At 40.2% G+C, this 13,909-nt stretch overlaps 1 protein-coding gene across 2 annotated transcripts in view; it reads left to right on the top strand.

The window, feature by feature from the left end:
• The window catches only part of LOC133551658 (serine/threonine-protein kinase 32A-like), a 159,520-nt gene that overhangs the window by 30,972 nt on the left and 114,639 nt on the right, over nt 1-13,909 (top strand). For both annotated transcript variants that reach the window (XM_061898605.1, XM_061898604.1), the window contains exon 3: nt 7,360-7,415. In XM_061898605.1, coding sequence (XP_061754589.1) covers nt 7,360-7,415 — 56 coding nt within the window. The remainder of the gene's footprint in view (nt 1-7,359; nt 7,416-13,909) is intronic.

Below are 13,909 nucleotides of genomic sequence, written 5' to 3'. Positions count from 1 at the left end.
AACTATTAATTGATTAGAAAAAAAAAAGATTTAGATTCATATTCATATTCAGCTAAACCTCTACCTGATCTGAACCAAAGGTCCATAATATCATCGCTTACGTGCAGTGATTTCTCCAGATTCTCTGAACAATTTGATGATTTTACGGACCGTGGATGGTAAAATCCCTAAATTTCTTGGAATAGCCCGTTGAGAAATGTTGTTCTAAAACTGTTCGACAATTTGCTTACAAATTGGTGACCCTCGCCCCATCCTTTCTTATGAAAGACTGAGCATTTCATGGAAACTGCTTTTATACCCAATCATGGCACCTACCTGTTCCCAATTAGCCTGCACACCTGTGGAATGTTCCAAATAAGTGTTTGATGAGCATTCCTCAACTTTATCAGTATTTACTGCCACCTTTCCCAACTTCTTTGTCACGTGTTGCTGGCATCAAGTTCTAAAGTTAATGATTATTTGCAAAAAAAAAAACGTTAATCAGTTTGAACATCAAATATGTTGTCTTTGTAGCATATTCAACTGAATATGGGTTGAAAATGATTTGCAAATCATTGTATTCCGTTTATATTTACATCTAACACAATTTCCCAACTCATATGGAAACGGGGTTTGTACATACAGTATATTCCCATTTAGATGAAGAATGACTCATAACCCTCGCAAATAAAAGGGGTGGGGGCGGGGGGACCAAGCATCTTTTCGTGTCGTCCTTGCCAGTTTCGGGTCCTAAATGGCTGCCAAAGTGTAGCAATACCTACTCGGACGTCTTCTGTCCAGGTGAGAGGCATGATTTATGATCTAGAATAAACTTACAGGAAGCAGGTAAGCCAGGAAACAGCAGAACACTTGATGATGTAAACATCCGGACACGGTAATGATCCTGGCGCCACTGTAAATAGTTTGTCTGTGTTAGTGCTTATAATATATGAGTATTGTTGCCACTTTTAGGATGGTTATTTATTAGATTTTATTGGCGAAATAGAGGAGCTCCCATTGGCTCTGATATAAGCAGACTTTTATTTACGTTTATTTAATATTTAGAATGCATTAAAAAACAATCCTTCCGTCATCATCCATCCATTCATTTTATACCGCTTATTCCTTTTGGGGTCGCGGGGGGCGCTGGTGCTTATCTCAGCTACAATCGGGCGGAAGGCGGAGTACACCCTGGACAAGTCGCCACCTCATCACAGGGCCAACACAGATAGACAGACAACATTCACACACACATTCACACACTAGGGCCAATTTAGTGTTTCCATCCGTCATCATGTCTTTCATAATGATTGTGAACGATTGGCAAAATTCCAAAAAAGGTGCAGTTTCCTTTTAAACATGCCGACACGAGGTGTGGCGGCGAGTTTTTTTGTAATGTTTTTCTTTATCAATGCACGCATGTTGTGAGTGCAAACTTTCAATGTTGATGACATGCATTTTTGAGAAAAACAAAGAATGAAGGTTGTGGCATGCAAACAAATCAGTTGGTGTATTTATTTATACAATTTTTCCTTAAATACACGTTGTGTGGCAAGCCAGCAGCGTTGCTTGCAAGGTGACCCCAAGATGCAGAGACAGCAGGCAGCGTGCAGGGACAGGTGAGGGAGTCCGCGCTCAGCCCAGAGACGGGTACATTTAGCTGCGGTCGCAGACACTCCAAGATTAGGTCTTAGTCGCACCTACTTTAAGTCGCGTCCACTTAAAGGAGAAGGGTAAAGACGTTACTAAAGGGGTGACGAAGCGTGTCTTAAACAGAAGGGAAGCTGGAGAGACGATACGCGACACGGAAATCATAAATAAATGAAAAAATTGTTGAAAATAATTTAGGGTTGGGGTTAGGGTTAGGTTTGGGTTTGGTTCGGGTCGTATAAAATTACTTAAAAAAGCAATATATTCAACTACCACAATAATATTGACCAATAGCGCGTTCCATTGGCCATTTTGGATCACGTTACAAATCAAGTGTCCACTCTTGTTTTGTCAGCGTGTCTTTAAGACACAGCTCACTTCTGTTGTCTTCAGCCCCGTGGGTGCAACTTAGAGTAGTCCCGACATAGACTTTGTCTTCAGCTGCAGCTTGTTCCTTGTTTCCAGAGAATAAGTGAGACAAAATGAAAGCATATAGGAAGTAGAAAGGTGAAAACAAGTGCGCGGCAACAGAAATAACACCCAATAAAGGAAAAAAAAACACAATTCCAAAACTGTTATGGAGAATCATGACACTTTTAAAGTTTAAAGTGTGTTTTAGCCGATTACTCGATTAATTGAACAAACAAAACGATGGATTACTAAAATAATCAGAAGCTGCAGCTTTAAACCCTGCTCAGTGGCCTTGTGGTTAGAGCGTCCGCCCTGAGATCGGCAGGTCGTGAGTTCAAACCCCGGCCGAGTCATACCAAAGACTATAAAAATGGGATCCATTACCTCTCTGCTTGGCACTCAGCATCAAGGGTTGGAATTAGGGGTTAAATTACCAAAATGATTCCAGAGCGCAGCAACTGCTGCTGCTCACTGCTCCCCTTACCTCCCAGGGGGTGGAACAAGGGGATGGGTCAAAAGCAGAGGGTAATTTCACCCCACATAGTGTGTGCATGTTACTATCAGTAGTACTTTAACTTTAATGTGGTATTTATTATTTTCAGGTAGTGTTATAGTTAGGGTTGGGTATCGTTTGAATTCGAACGATTCCGATTCTTTGTTTCAATTCCGATTCCTGACGATTCTCGATTCCGATCCTTCTTGTACCATGCCGGGATCAATGTGTTTGACAGGTAGTCCCTGGAAGATGGTATGTATTTTGAGTTGACAGTTTTCACCATATCCCTGCAAACATAAACAAACATGTAATGTTGCTGTTACTGTTTAGCCCAGTATCAATTAGGTTAGCTCTAACGTTATTGCTTAACTAATCTACATGTTGGAGATTCCACCTCTGAAAAGGGATGCAGTCTTTTGACTCTGTGTGCAGTGACCTTTCTGTGGCACTCTTCCGTCTGTGGCACCGTCATGTTCCCCATTGCCGCTACGGTGAACGGAGTACGCTGAGAACGTCGCTGAGCCTGGCTAGCAGGTTGTAAATTTTCTATGAAAAAATACGCGGGCTAATTTGTTAGCTGCCTCAACATTGACGCAAAACACATTATTTATTGCATATATATTGTTTTACTTACCGGATTCGGACTGCAGAGCAGTCACTGAGGTGCCAGGCTGGGCGTCGGAGCCGTAGCCAGAGGAAGAGGCAGAGGAGGACGGTCGGCGCAGCGCGTCGAAGACGGGACACGCATTTATTGGTACTCCATGAACTCGGAGGTGCTTCCTCATGTTCGACGTGCACCCTCCTAAGCACGAAACAGTCCTGTCGCACGTGTGACATTTCGCCGATACTTCATTTTTTTTAGTAAAATAAAGCCACACTTTCAACCGCCGACGCCCGCTATCCATGCTTGACTGACTCGCTCGGCTACATAGGCTCGGCTATGCTAACACTTCCGGCGGTGGGCGCTTCTTCGTTGGTGTTCAGCGGCTTCTTCTTCCGGTCGGCGGACTGGGTATCGAAACTAGGAATCGAAATTTAAACTTTTGAACGATTCCGGGAGAATCGGAAATTTTGTCCCGGTTCCAATCGATACTCAATACTCGATACCCAACCCTATTATTTATCTGTGGAGAAAATGTATGAAATATATCAAAAGCTATACTCAAACTCCTAATAAATACCTAGTGCTATGTAGTTGAAGTGCACAGGTAGTTGTATTGTATTGTAAGCAAGCAAGTCGTTTTCGCATATTTATTTGGGGTGCATTTAAAACGGCTTGTGAGTAGACCACACTAGATAAGGGACCAGATTGTAATTATTTTTTTCCGATCATCGCCACTTTGTGTTAAGAATACAGTTGCTTGCTTCCAGTGGACCCACTTAAACTGATACAAACACCGGCGTATGCGTAACAGTGAACCCTGTCAGGACATGTTATTGATCCCCCCTGAGAGTCCTTCAAGTATCAAACGCGTCCCTTATGAGCAACATGCATACGTTTTCCACCTTGAGTAACCAGGCAACTGGGCTTAAAACACCTGTTTACTGCGGACCTTGCTTTATTCGCTTTACTCCACCCACACGTTCTATAGTGTCGGAGCAACAACGTGCACTTCATAACCTTTGAACAAATATACTGTATATGAGTCAAACCAGCTGGTGTTAACCCCAAAAGGTTTTGTTTGTGATTACGGTTTTGTATTAGAAAAAAAAGTTAACTGTAATTAATAGACAAGTATCCATCCATTTGCTACCGCTTGTCCTTTTCAAGTTCGCAGGAGGTGCTGGAGCCTATCCCAGCTGCATTCGACATTTTTCAAATGGATATGAAAATGTTGGTTTATTTATTGCTTCTCTAGTTTTGGGTCCCTTCTGAGCTGGAGTCTATCCCAGCTGACTTTGTTCCGAGGGGCGATTTTTCAATGAATGAATGTTAAATTGATTTCCCAACACAGGTAGGGATAGGCATCAAATTCGGTCCTCTTTTAGGCTCTGATCAAATTCCGACGATGCCATTTTTTCTATAGGTTTGTTGCACGAGAGGTCTGACTGCCTTTAAGAAATGTTGCAGTTCTCCATGCCAACGAAGCAAATACGCCTGATAGAAAAAACATTCCAACGCACTGTAATGCTCTACTTTCCAAAAATGTGCTTGATCAATGTTAATTTACTTTTGATTTGCTATCGACATGTGTGAATGTGAGTGTGAATGTTATCTGTCTGTGTTGGCCCTGCAAGGAGGTGGCGAATTTTCCAGTGTGTACCCCGCCTTCCGCCCAACTGCAGCTGAAATAAGCTACGGCACCACCCGCGAGCCTGAATGTGACAAGGGGTAAAAAATGGATGGATGGATTTTAAATGGCAATTTAAACTTCCAAAGACATGCACCTGGGGATAGGTTGATTGGCAACACTAAATTGGCTCTAGTGTGTGAATGTGAGTGTGAATGTTGTCTGTCTATCTGTGTTGGCCCTGCGATGAGGTGGCGACTTGTCCAGGGTGTACCCCGCCTTCCGCCCGATTGTAGCTGAGATAGGCGCCAGCGCCCCCCGCGACCCCAAAAGGGAATAAGCTGTAGCAAATGGATGGAATTTAAACACCTCCAAATTTGGTCATGAAAACTGCAACTAACATGCACCTTACAAATGAACATCCATCCATCCATTTTCTACCGCTTATTCACTTTCGGGGTCGCGGGGGGTGCTGGCGCCTATCTCAGCTACAATCGGGCGGAAGGCGGGGTACACACTGGAAAATTCGCCACCTCCTTGTAGGGCCAACACAGACAGACAACATTCACACTCACATTCACACATGTCGATAGCAAATCAAATGTAAATTAACATTGATCAAGCACATTTTTGGAAAGTAAAGCATTACTTAATCTTTTTGAAAAAAATAAAAAAATAATTTATGGAACATCATTAGTATTTTTTCCTGATTAAGATTAATTTTAGAATTTTGATGACATGTTTTAAATAGGTTAAAATCCAATCTGCACTTTGTTAGAATATATAACAAATTGGACCAAGCTATATATCTAACAAAGACAAATCATTATTTCTTCTAGATTTTCCAGAACAAAAATTTTAAAAGAAATTCAAAAGACTTTGAAATAAGATTTAAATTTGATTTTACAGATTTTCTAGATTTGCCAGGATATTTTTTTTGAATTTTAATCATGATAAGTTTGAAGAAATATTTCACAAATATTCTTCGTCGAAAAAACTAGCTAAAATTAAGAATTACATTTAAATTTATTTATTATTCTTTACAATAAAAAAAATGACTTGAACATTGATTTAAATTGTCAGGAAAGAAGAGGAAGGAATTTAAAAGGTAAAAAGGTACATGTGTTTAAAAATCCTAAAATCATTTTTAAGGTTGTATTTTTTCTTTAAAATTAGTTTTTCTGAAAGTTATAAGAAGCAAAGTAAAAAAAATAAATGAATTTATTCAAACAAGTGAAGACCAAGTCTTTCAAATATTTTCTTGGATTTTCAAATTCTATTTGAGTTTTGTCTCTCTTGGAATTAAAAATGTCGAGCAAAGCGAGACCAGCTTGCTAGTACATAAATAACATTTTAAAAAAAGAGGCAGCTCACTGGTAAGTGCTGCTATTTGAGCTACTTTTAGAACAGGCCAGTGGGCGACTCATCTGGTCCTTACGGGCGACCTGGTGCCCGCGGGCACCGCGTTGGTGACCCCTGCTCTACATTATTAGTAGTTTACATGTACTTCATTGAACTATTGCAGTTGTTTGTAGTGCATTCTATTGGAGGTTTTTTTGGACATGTTTGACCTCAGGTCCAACTTTTCCATTACAGAGAAACATATTTCTTACACGTCCTTACACCGCTTTTGGCAGACAGACACTCATTCAGACTCTAAAGTGAACGAGCGAGATTTCTTCACGCCGACGCGATGAGCATGTGTCAGTCAAATTCGAATGGGCCAGCAGATGAGCAGTGTGACGGATTCCACACGAGCCGTCAACGTGTCAATTACAGTCATGTACAGTTTGCAGTCATTACACGCTCTCTTACTCATGTGTCCATCATTTAACATGGGGCATTAAAGCATATGCCGTAACAAAACGACAACCCGCACCTTTTTCTTTTGCAGGAGCTCAGCTGTCTTTGTGGAAAAGCTATTAAGCAGAGAATCGAGCAGCCCAGCAGGGAAATGATAATGTTTTTTATGCGTTGTGTGTGTGAGTGTGTCTGTTTTGACGTAAACAGAATGATGTATGTGTGCACATGCCCCATTGTAAATCAGGCCGGGTCTGGTTCCTATCGCAGCAAGTTAAGTACGCACTCAAAAACAGATTGGAAGGAAGTGCCAGTGACTAACAGAGCACAATATTAACTGTCAAGTCCAATAGGTGTGTGTGTAGATCTGAAAACTGAGGGAAAGTGTGTGTGTGTGTGGCTGTGTGTGTGTGTGTGTGTGTGTGTGTGTGTGTGTTTCCACCAGTTGAGTGTGTGCAACACCGTAGTGAATGGTCAAATGAGTGCATGAGTGTCCAGCAGCTGTTCAAACCTCTCAGGCGCTCCAAACGGGGGAGATTTGGGGGGAATTTGCCTTGCTTTGTTGTCATAGTAACCAGAAACAAACCGGTTTCAAATGGCAACGCTTGCTGGTGGTTAAGGGATGAGCGTGAAGTGTTTGTGTGAGAGTTGGAATGACATATTACATATTGTAATGAGTAGCAAAGCATTCAATTTACAATTCCTGGAAAACAAATATCATTATTTAAAAAACAACTGTTATTGCTGTATTTTATTAAAAAGAAATATTTTCTCTTTGTTTTTCTCCCACAGTCAATTTTGACCACTTCCAGATCCTGAGGGCAATAGGAAAAGGAAGTTTTGGAAAGGTAAGCCCATTATTTTCACAATGTGTTGAATCAAAAGAGGCCCCAAATGGACCAAAATAACTCACAAATATAACCTGATTCTGGCACTTACATTATTTATATTTAGAATATGTTTTTTTTTCCCAATAGAAAATAATACACGTAGACTTAATCTGTTCCTGGGTGAAACAAATGCCATTCTACAACCGTCAGTTCCGTTTCAGTTTATTTCTACATGCATACAATACAATCTAATGCATCACACATTTCTAGTTGTTTCATTACAGCAAGTCCGCAAAGTAGTAGGAGGAAACAGAGAATATCTAATCTTACCCCTTTTCATACCATAGCAACTTTATCCAATTTCCTTGTTCCTTGTGGACAAATAAATAATATACCATAGGAAGCATACACATATTAAAAACATAAATAATCTTTGTCTTAATTAAAAAAAAAGGGTTCAAGATGTTCATCATAATTCTTGTTCTGTGCACTTTGTGAACACTTGTAGTTTGAACAGTCTCTTAAACTGAATAATATTGGTGCTTTGTTTGATTTATTTGGTTAATCCATTCCATAATTCATTTCTTATACTGATATGTTGAAAGGGGAACATTATCACCAGACCTATGTAAGCGTCAATATATACCTTGATGTTGCAGAAAAAAGACCGTATGTTTTTTTAACCGATTTCCGAACTCTAAAAGGGTGAATTTGGCGATTTTAACGCCTTTCAATTGTTCGCTGTCGCAGCGATGACCTTTCATCCGTGACGTTACAATGGGAAGCAATCCACCATTTTCTCAAACACATTACACACAAGTCAAATCAGCTCTGTTATTTTCCATTTTTTTCGACTGTTTTCCATACCTTGGAGCCTTGGAGACATCATGCCTCGTCGATGTGTTGTCGGAGGGTGTAACAATACGATAAGTGACAGATTCAAGTTGTCTTACGTGGAGTGTGCATCGATTAGCACGTCATGCTAATCGATGCTAACATGGCAGAAATGGCAAGACACTCAAAGCAGATGCATTTCCAACGATAAAGTCAATGAAATCACAAAGGTGAGTTTTGTTGATGTTATTGACTTATGTGCTAATCAGACATATTTGGTCAAGGCATGACTGCCAGCTAATGGATGCTAACATGCTATTTAGGCTAGCTGTATGTACATTTGTAGCTATATTTGCATCCAGCCTTTCCCTCCACCCACATTTAATGCCAAACAAACACCTACCAATCGACGGATTTAAGTTGCTTCAGTGGTCAAAAGATGCAATCGTTGGTTAGAAGGCGATCGCCGAATAGCTTCAATAGCTATTCGCTCAATAGCTTCAGTTTCTTCTTCAATTTCGTTTTCGCTATCTGCCTCCACACTCCAACCATCCGTTTCAATACAAGTGTAATCTGTTGAATCGCTTAAGACGCTGAAATCCGAGTCTGAATCCGAGCTACTATGCTATACCTTTCTGTGCTATCCGCCATGTTTGTTTGTATTGCCATCACTATGTGACATCACAGGAAAATGGACGGGTGGATTTACAGATAGCGAAAATCAGGCACTTTAAAGCCTTTTTTCGGGATATTCCATGATGGGTAAAATTTTGAAAAAAAACTTGGAAAAATAAAATAACCCACTGGGAACTGATTTGTATTGGTTTTAACCCTTCTAAAATTGTGATAATGTTCCCCTTTGAAGTTTTAAGTGTTGTACGAGCATAAACATATTTTAAATTAGATTTCCCTCTACGGTTATATTAAATCTTTAATCCACAGTGCAGGCAATGTTTTAAGTCACAATACAGTATACCGTTCCTATTAGTAATGTGTAAACAATAAGGCTGTAAAAAATAACGAGTTAAGTCATGCAATTAATCACCAAAAATAATCACATTAATTATGTATACATGCATATTAGTCACGCAATTTATTTTGACTTACATGCTCCTTTACTTGTTGGCTGAAAGATGACGTGGACTGTTATACGTCAGTGATCGGGTCGATGCATAAGATGAGAGAGGAGACTCTGACTGGTGTGCTCGCTGGTAAATTTCATTCCAAAAATAAACCCAGACCGGAAATGAGATTAAACTTTTACCAAGTTTTGAGCAAATAAAAATATCAATCAATTAATCAAAGTTTATTTATATAGCCCTAAATCACAAGTGTCTCAAAGGGCTGCACAAGCCACAACTACATCCTCGACATCAGATTCTTCATCAGGGCAAGAAAAACTCAACCCAATGGGATACAATGAGAAACAATGGGCGACCGGTGCAATGGACGTCGAGTGGATCTAGTTAATAGTGTGAGAGTCCATTCTATAGTGGGGCCAGCAGGAGATATCTTGAGTGGAGACAAGTCAGCAGCGCAGAGACGTCCCCAACTGATGCACAGATGAGTGGTCCACTCTGGGTCTCGACTTTGAACAGCTAGTGCATCATCTGCGGTCACCTGATAACCTCTCCACGCAGGAGAAGGGGGCAGGGCAGAAAAGAGACGGCAGATCAACTTCTCTAAAAGGGGGGTCCATTTAAAGGCTATAATAAACAAATTAGTTTTAAAATGGGACTTAAAAGCTTCTATTGAAGTAGCATCACTTAATGTTACCAGAAGGGCATTCCACAGTACTGGAGCCCGAATAGAAAACGCTCTATAGCTCGCAGACTTTTTTTGGGCTCTGGGCATCAATAATAAGACGGAGTTCTTTGAACGCATATCTCTTGCCGGGACATATGGTACAATACAATCAGCAAGATAGGATGAGGTTTAATATTTTATACGTAAGTAGTAAAACCTTAAAGTTGCATCATAAGTGCACAGAAAGCCCGTACAGGTGAGCCAGTATAAGCGTAATATGAACAAACTTTCTTGTTCTTGTCAAAAGTCTAGCAGCCGCATTTTGTACCAACTGTAATCTTTTAATGCTAGACATAGGGACGCCCGAAACTAATACGTTACAGTAATCGAGACGAGACATAACGAACGCATGAATAACGATCTCAGCGTTGCTAGTGGAGTGGACAAAATGGAGCGAATTTTTGCGATATTACGGAGATGAAAGAAGGCTGTTTTAGTAACGCTTTTAATGTGTGGCTCAGATGAGAGAGATGGGTCGAAGATAATACCCAGAGTCTTTACCGAGTCGCCTTGTGTAATTGTTTGGTTGTCAAATGTTAAGGTGGTATTATTAAATAGGTGTCGGTGTCTAGCAGGACAGATAATCAGCATTTCCGTTTTCTTAGCGTTGAGTTGCGAAAAGTTAGCGGACATCCATTGTTTAATTTCAGTAAGACACGCCTCCAGCGACTACAATGTGGCGTGTTGGTCAGATTTAGGGGCATGTAGAGTTGGGTGTCATTAGCATAACAGTGAAAACTAGAGATGTCCAATAATATCGGCCTGTCGATATTAGCGGCCTATAAATGCTTTAAAAGGTAATATCGGAAATTATCGGTATCGGTTTTAAACAGTTAAATTAATTACTTTTTAAAACGCCGTTGTAGAGAGCAGTACATATCCGGTAAAACATGGATATAAACCCAGTCAGCAGCCCCTCCACTCTCCCCTCTCCCACACACAACACAGGAGTTGTTGACTGCAGCATGAGAGGTTTACTGGCGACGCTTGATGACCCCATCAAATCGCCGCGAGCGGAACGTAACAACAACAATAGTGTGTTGTTTGCCGGTGGTGTAGCCATGGCTAACAAGCGAGTTTGCTCGATGACTGACTAACGAAACCATGTCTATGGTTTGGGATTATTCTAAAGTGTGTCTGACGGATAAAAAACTGACAATTTGCAATGACTGCAAAAAGTTAGTTATGCGAGGAGGAACCAAGTCTTCCTTTAATACGAGCAATTTTATCTCCCACCTCTTCAAGAATCATGAGGAGATACGCGATGAATACAAGCGAAAGATGGATGAAAAGCAAACACCGAAAAAAAGTAGTACCACACAGTTGTTGCTTAAAGACTCTGCCGAGAAAAAACAAAAATACAACAAAAACCACCCCCGGGGCGAAAGTTCACGTTGTGGTCAGGGACAACGCACGACGGTGGAGTTTGGTTTGGCTCGTCTGCCCTGCATGGCGCACACTTTGCAGCTTGCAGAGAACGGAGATGCCCTCTTTTAATGCAGCATTTCAGAAGCTCTGACTGACTGGTATGCCACTTCAAGCACTCACCACTAGCTTGCAGCACATTTGTGTTACTCATGCAAATACGTTAGAGCAGGGCAGATTGAGCCCAGTTTAGAATTTCCTGTTATACAGTATGCCAGGCAGTCTTGCACTAAATGAGAACCATGTTTTTGTTTACTTTATTACTCTAGTATACTCTGGACTGAAGCTGTGTGCCTTCATTGTTTTTGTAGCTGTTGTTTTGAGGCATGTTTAAAAAAAATAAAAAATAGTGCACTTTCTTAGACTTAGACTTTGTGAAAGTCAAAGTATAGTATTTCCCATTGTTGTAGTGGGTATCAGGATTATCTCAGGGAGAGCATATCCCACATTCCAATCTGCTGTTTTGAGGCATGTTAAAAAAATAATGCACTTTGTGACTTCAATAATAAATATGGCAGTGCCATGTTGGGACTTTTTTCCATAATTTGTGTTGAAGTTGTTCTCTTATTTTGAAAACCTTGTTACATTTAATACATCCAGCGGGGCATCACAAAAAAATTAGGCATAATAATGTGTTAATTCCACGACCGTATATATTAGTATCGGTTGATATAAGAATCGGTCATTAAGAGTTGGACAATATCGGAATATCAGATATCGGCAAAAAAGCCAATATTGGACATCTCTAGTGAAAACTAAATAAATAAATGATAAATGGGTTGTACTTGTCTAGCGCTTTTCTACCTTCAAGGTACTCAAAGCGCTTTGACACTACTTCCACATTCGCCCATTCACACACACATTCACACACTGATGGAGGGAGCTGCCATGCAAGGCGCTAACCAGCACCCATCAGGAGCAAGGGTGAAGTGTCTTACTCAGGACACAACGGACATGTCGAGGTTGGTACTAGGTGGGGATTGAACCAGGGACCCTTGGGTTGCGAACGGCCACTCTTCCACTGCTCCACTAACACCGTATTTGCGTATGATGTCACCTACCGTCAGCATGTAGATGCTGAAGAGCGCAGGGCCAAGAACCGAACCCTGTGGAACGCCGCACGTTAGCTTAACATACTCCAAGGTCACATTGTTATTGGAGACGCACTGCATCCTGTCAGTAGGATAGGAGTTAAACCAAGATAAATGATTAATTATAGGAACCTCTAAACACGTTTTACTTGAATGTTCATCATTTGTGTGGGACCCCTTTGAAAACAACAAACTGCATCCAAATCCAATCCAATCCACTGTATTTATATAGCACATTTAAACAACAAGAACGTTTCCAAAGTGCTGCACAGCCATGTTAAAAACAATACTAAAAAAAACAATATTATGCTCCACCAATGACCGAATAAAAACAAAAACAAATATATATATATATATGTATACAAACATTCTAAAAACAATATAAAAATAAATATAATTAAAAACAATTTTAAAGGGTAAAATCAATCAAAACAGTAAAATAGAAATCAAAGTGTATAAAAACACAGAGGACAACAGAGGACAGAGGACCACACAACACACATAGTGTTAAAAGCCAAAAAATAAAAGTGGGTCTTAAGAGGAGACTTAAAACACTCCACTGTGGAAGCAGTTTGAACATGGAGGGGCAGAGTGTTTTAGAGCTTAGGGCCGACCACAGAGAAAGCCCTGTCTCCCCTGGTTTTAAGTCTGGTCTTGGGCACCACGAGCTGGAACTGGCTCTCGGACCTCAGAGGGCACGCAGGAGTGTACATTTGGATGAGGTCCGAGATATACTGAGGTGCCAGTCCATGTAAAGATTTAAAAACAAATCCCAATGGGCTATCCAAAATAAAATTAAATTGAATTGAAATTATCTGGTCAAAACTTTCTAACAGTTTAATCTAAAGTCCTATTTTGCCACCAATCACAACAGTCAGTCTCTTGTCTCATCTTAGCACTGACGTATGCATTGACCTGATCACTGACCTTATAACAACCAATGCCGCCTTTCAGGTAACCGTTAAGGTAAAGAAGCATGTACTGTAGAAATATATCGTATTATTAACCTGTGTATATGATTATTGTGATATGTTGTTGTGATTAATCACATGAGTTAACTTGTTATTTTTTCCAGCCCCAGTAAAAACGTGTCATTTAATTTTCTGAAACGATAGACACAAATTCATCGTTGATATATACAAGTTGCCAATTTGAGTATATCTAAACACTTTCAAAACCTGTCATCGAGACAAGAAGGTGATTTGGACACAAAAAGGTGATTTGGACACAAAAAAAAAAAAACTGTATAGTCCTTCATGAAGAAATGTATTTGCTAATCAGGTTTTTTTAAGAGTTTTAGTATGAATTTCAAGGCTTATTTAACCTAAACTTTACAGTGCATGGCAGTTTTAGCTA

Source organism: Nerophis ophidion, linkage group LG04 (genome assembly GCF_033978795.1).
Source record: "Nerophis ophidion isolate RoL-2023_Sa linkage group LG04, RoL_Noph_v1.0, whole genome shotgun sequence".
In the NCBI taxonomy this organism is placed as follows: Eukaryota; Metazoa; Chordata; class Actinopteri; order Syngnathiformes; family Syngnathidae; genus Nerophis; species Nerophis ophidion.
The sequence above is the reverse complement of the archived record's forward strand: the minus strand, read 5'-3'. Positions and strand labels throughout refer to the sequence as shown.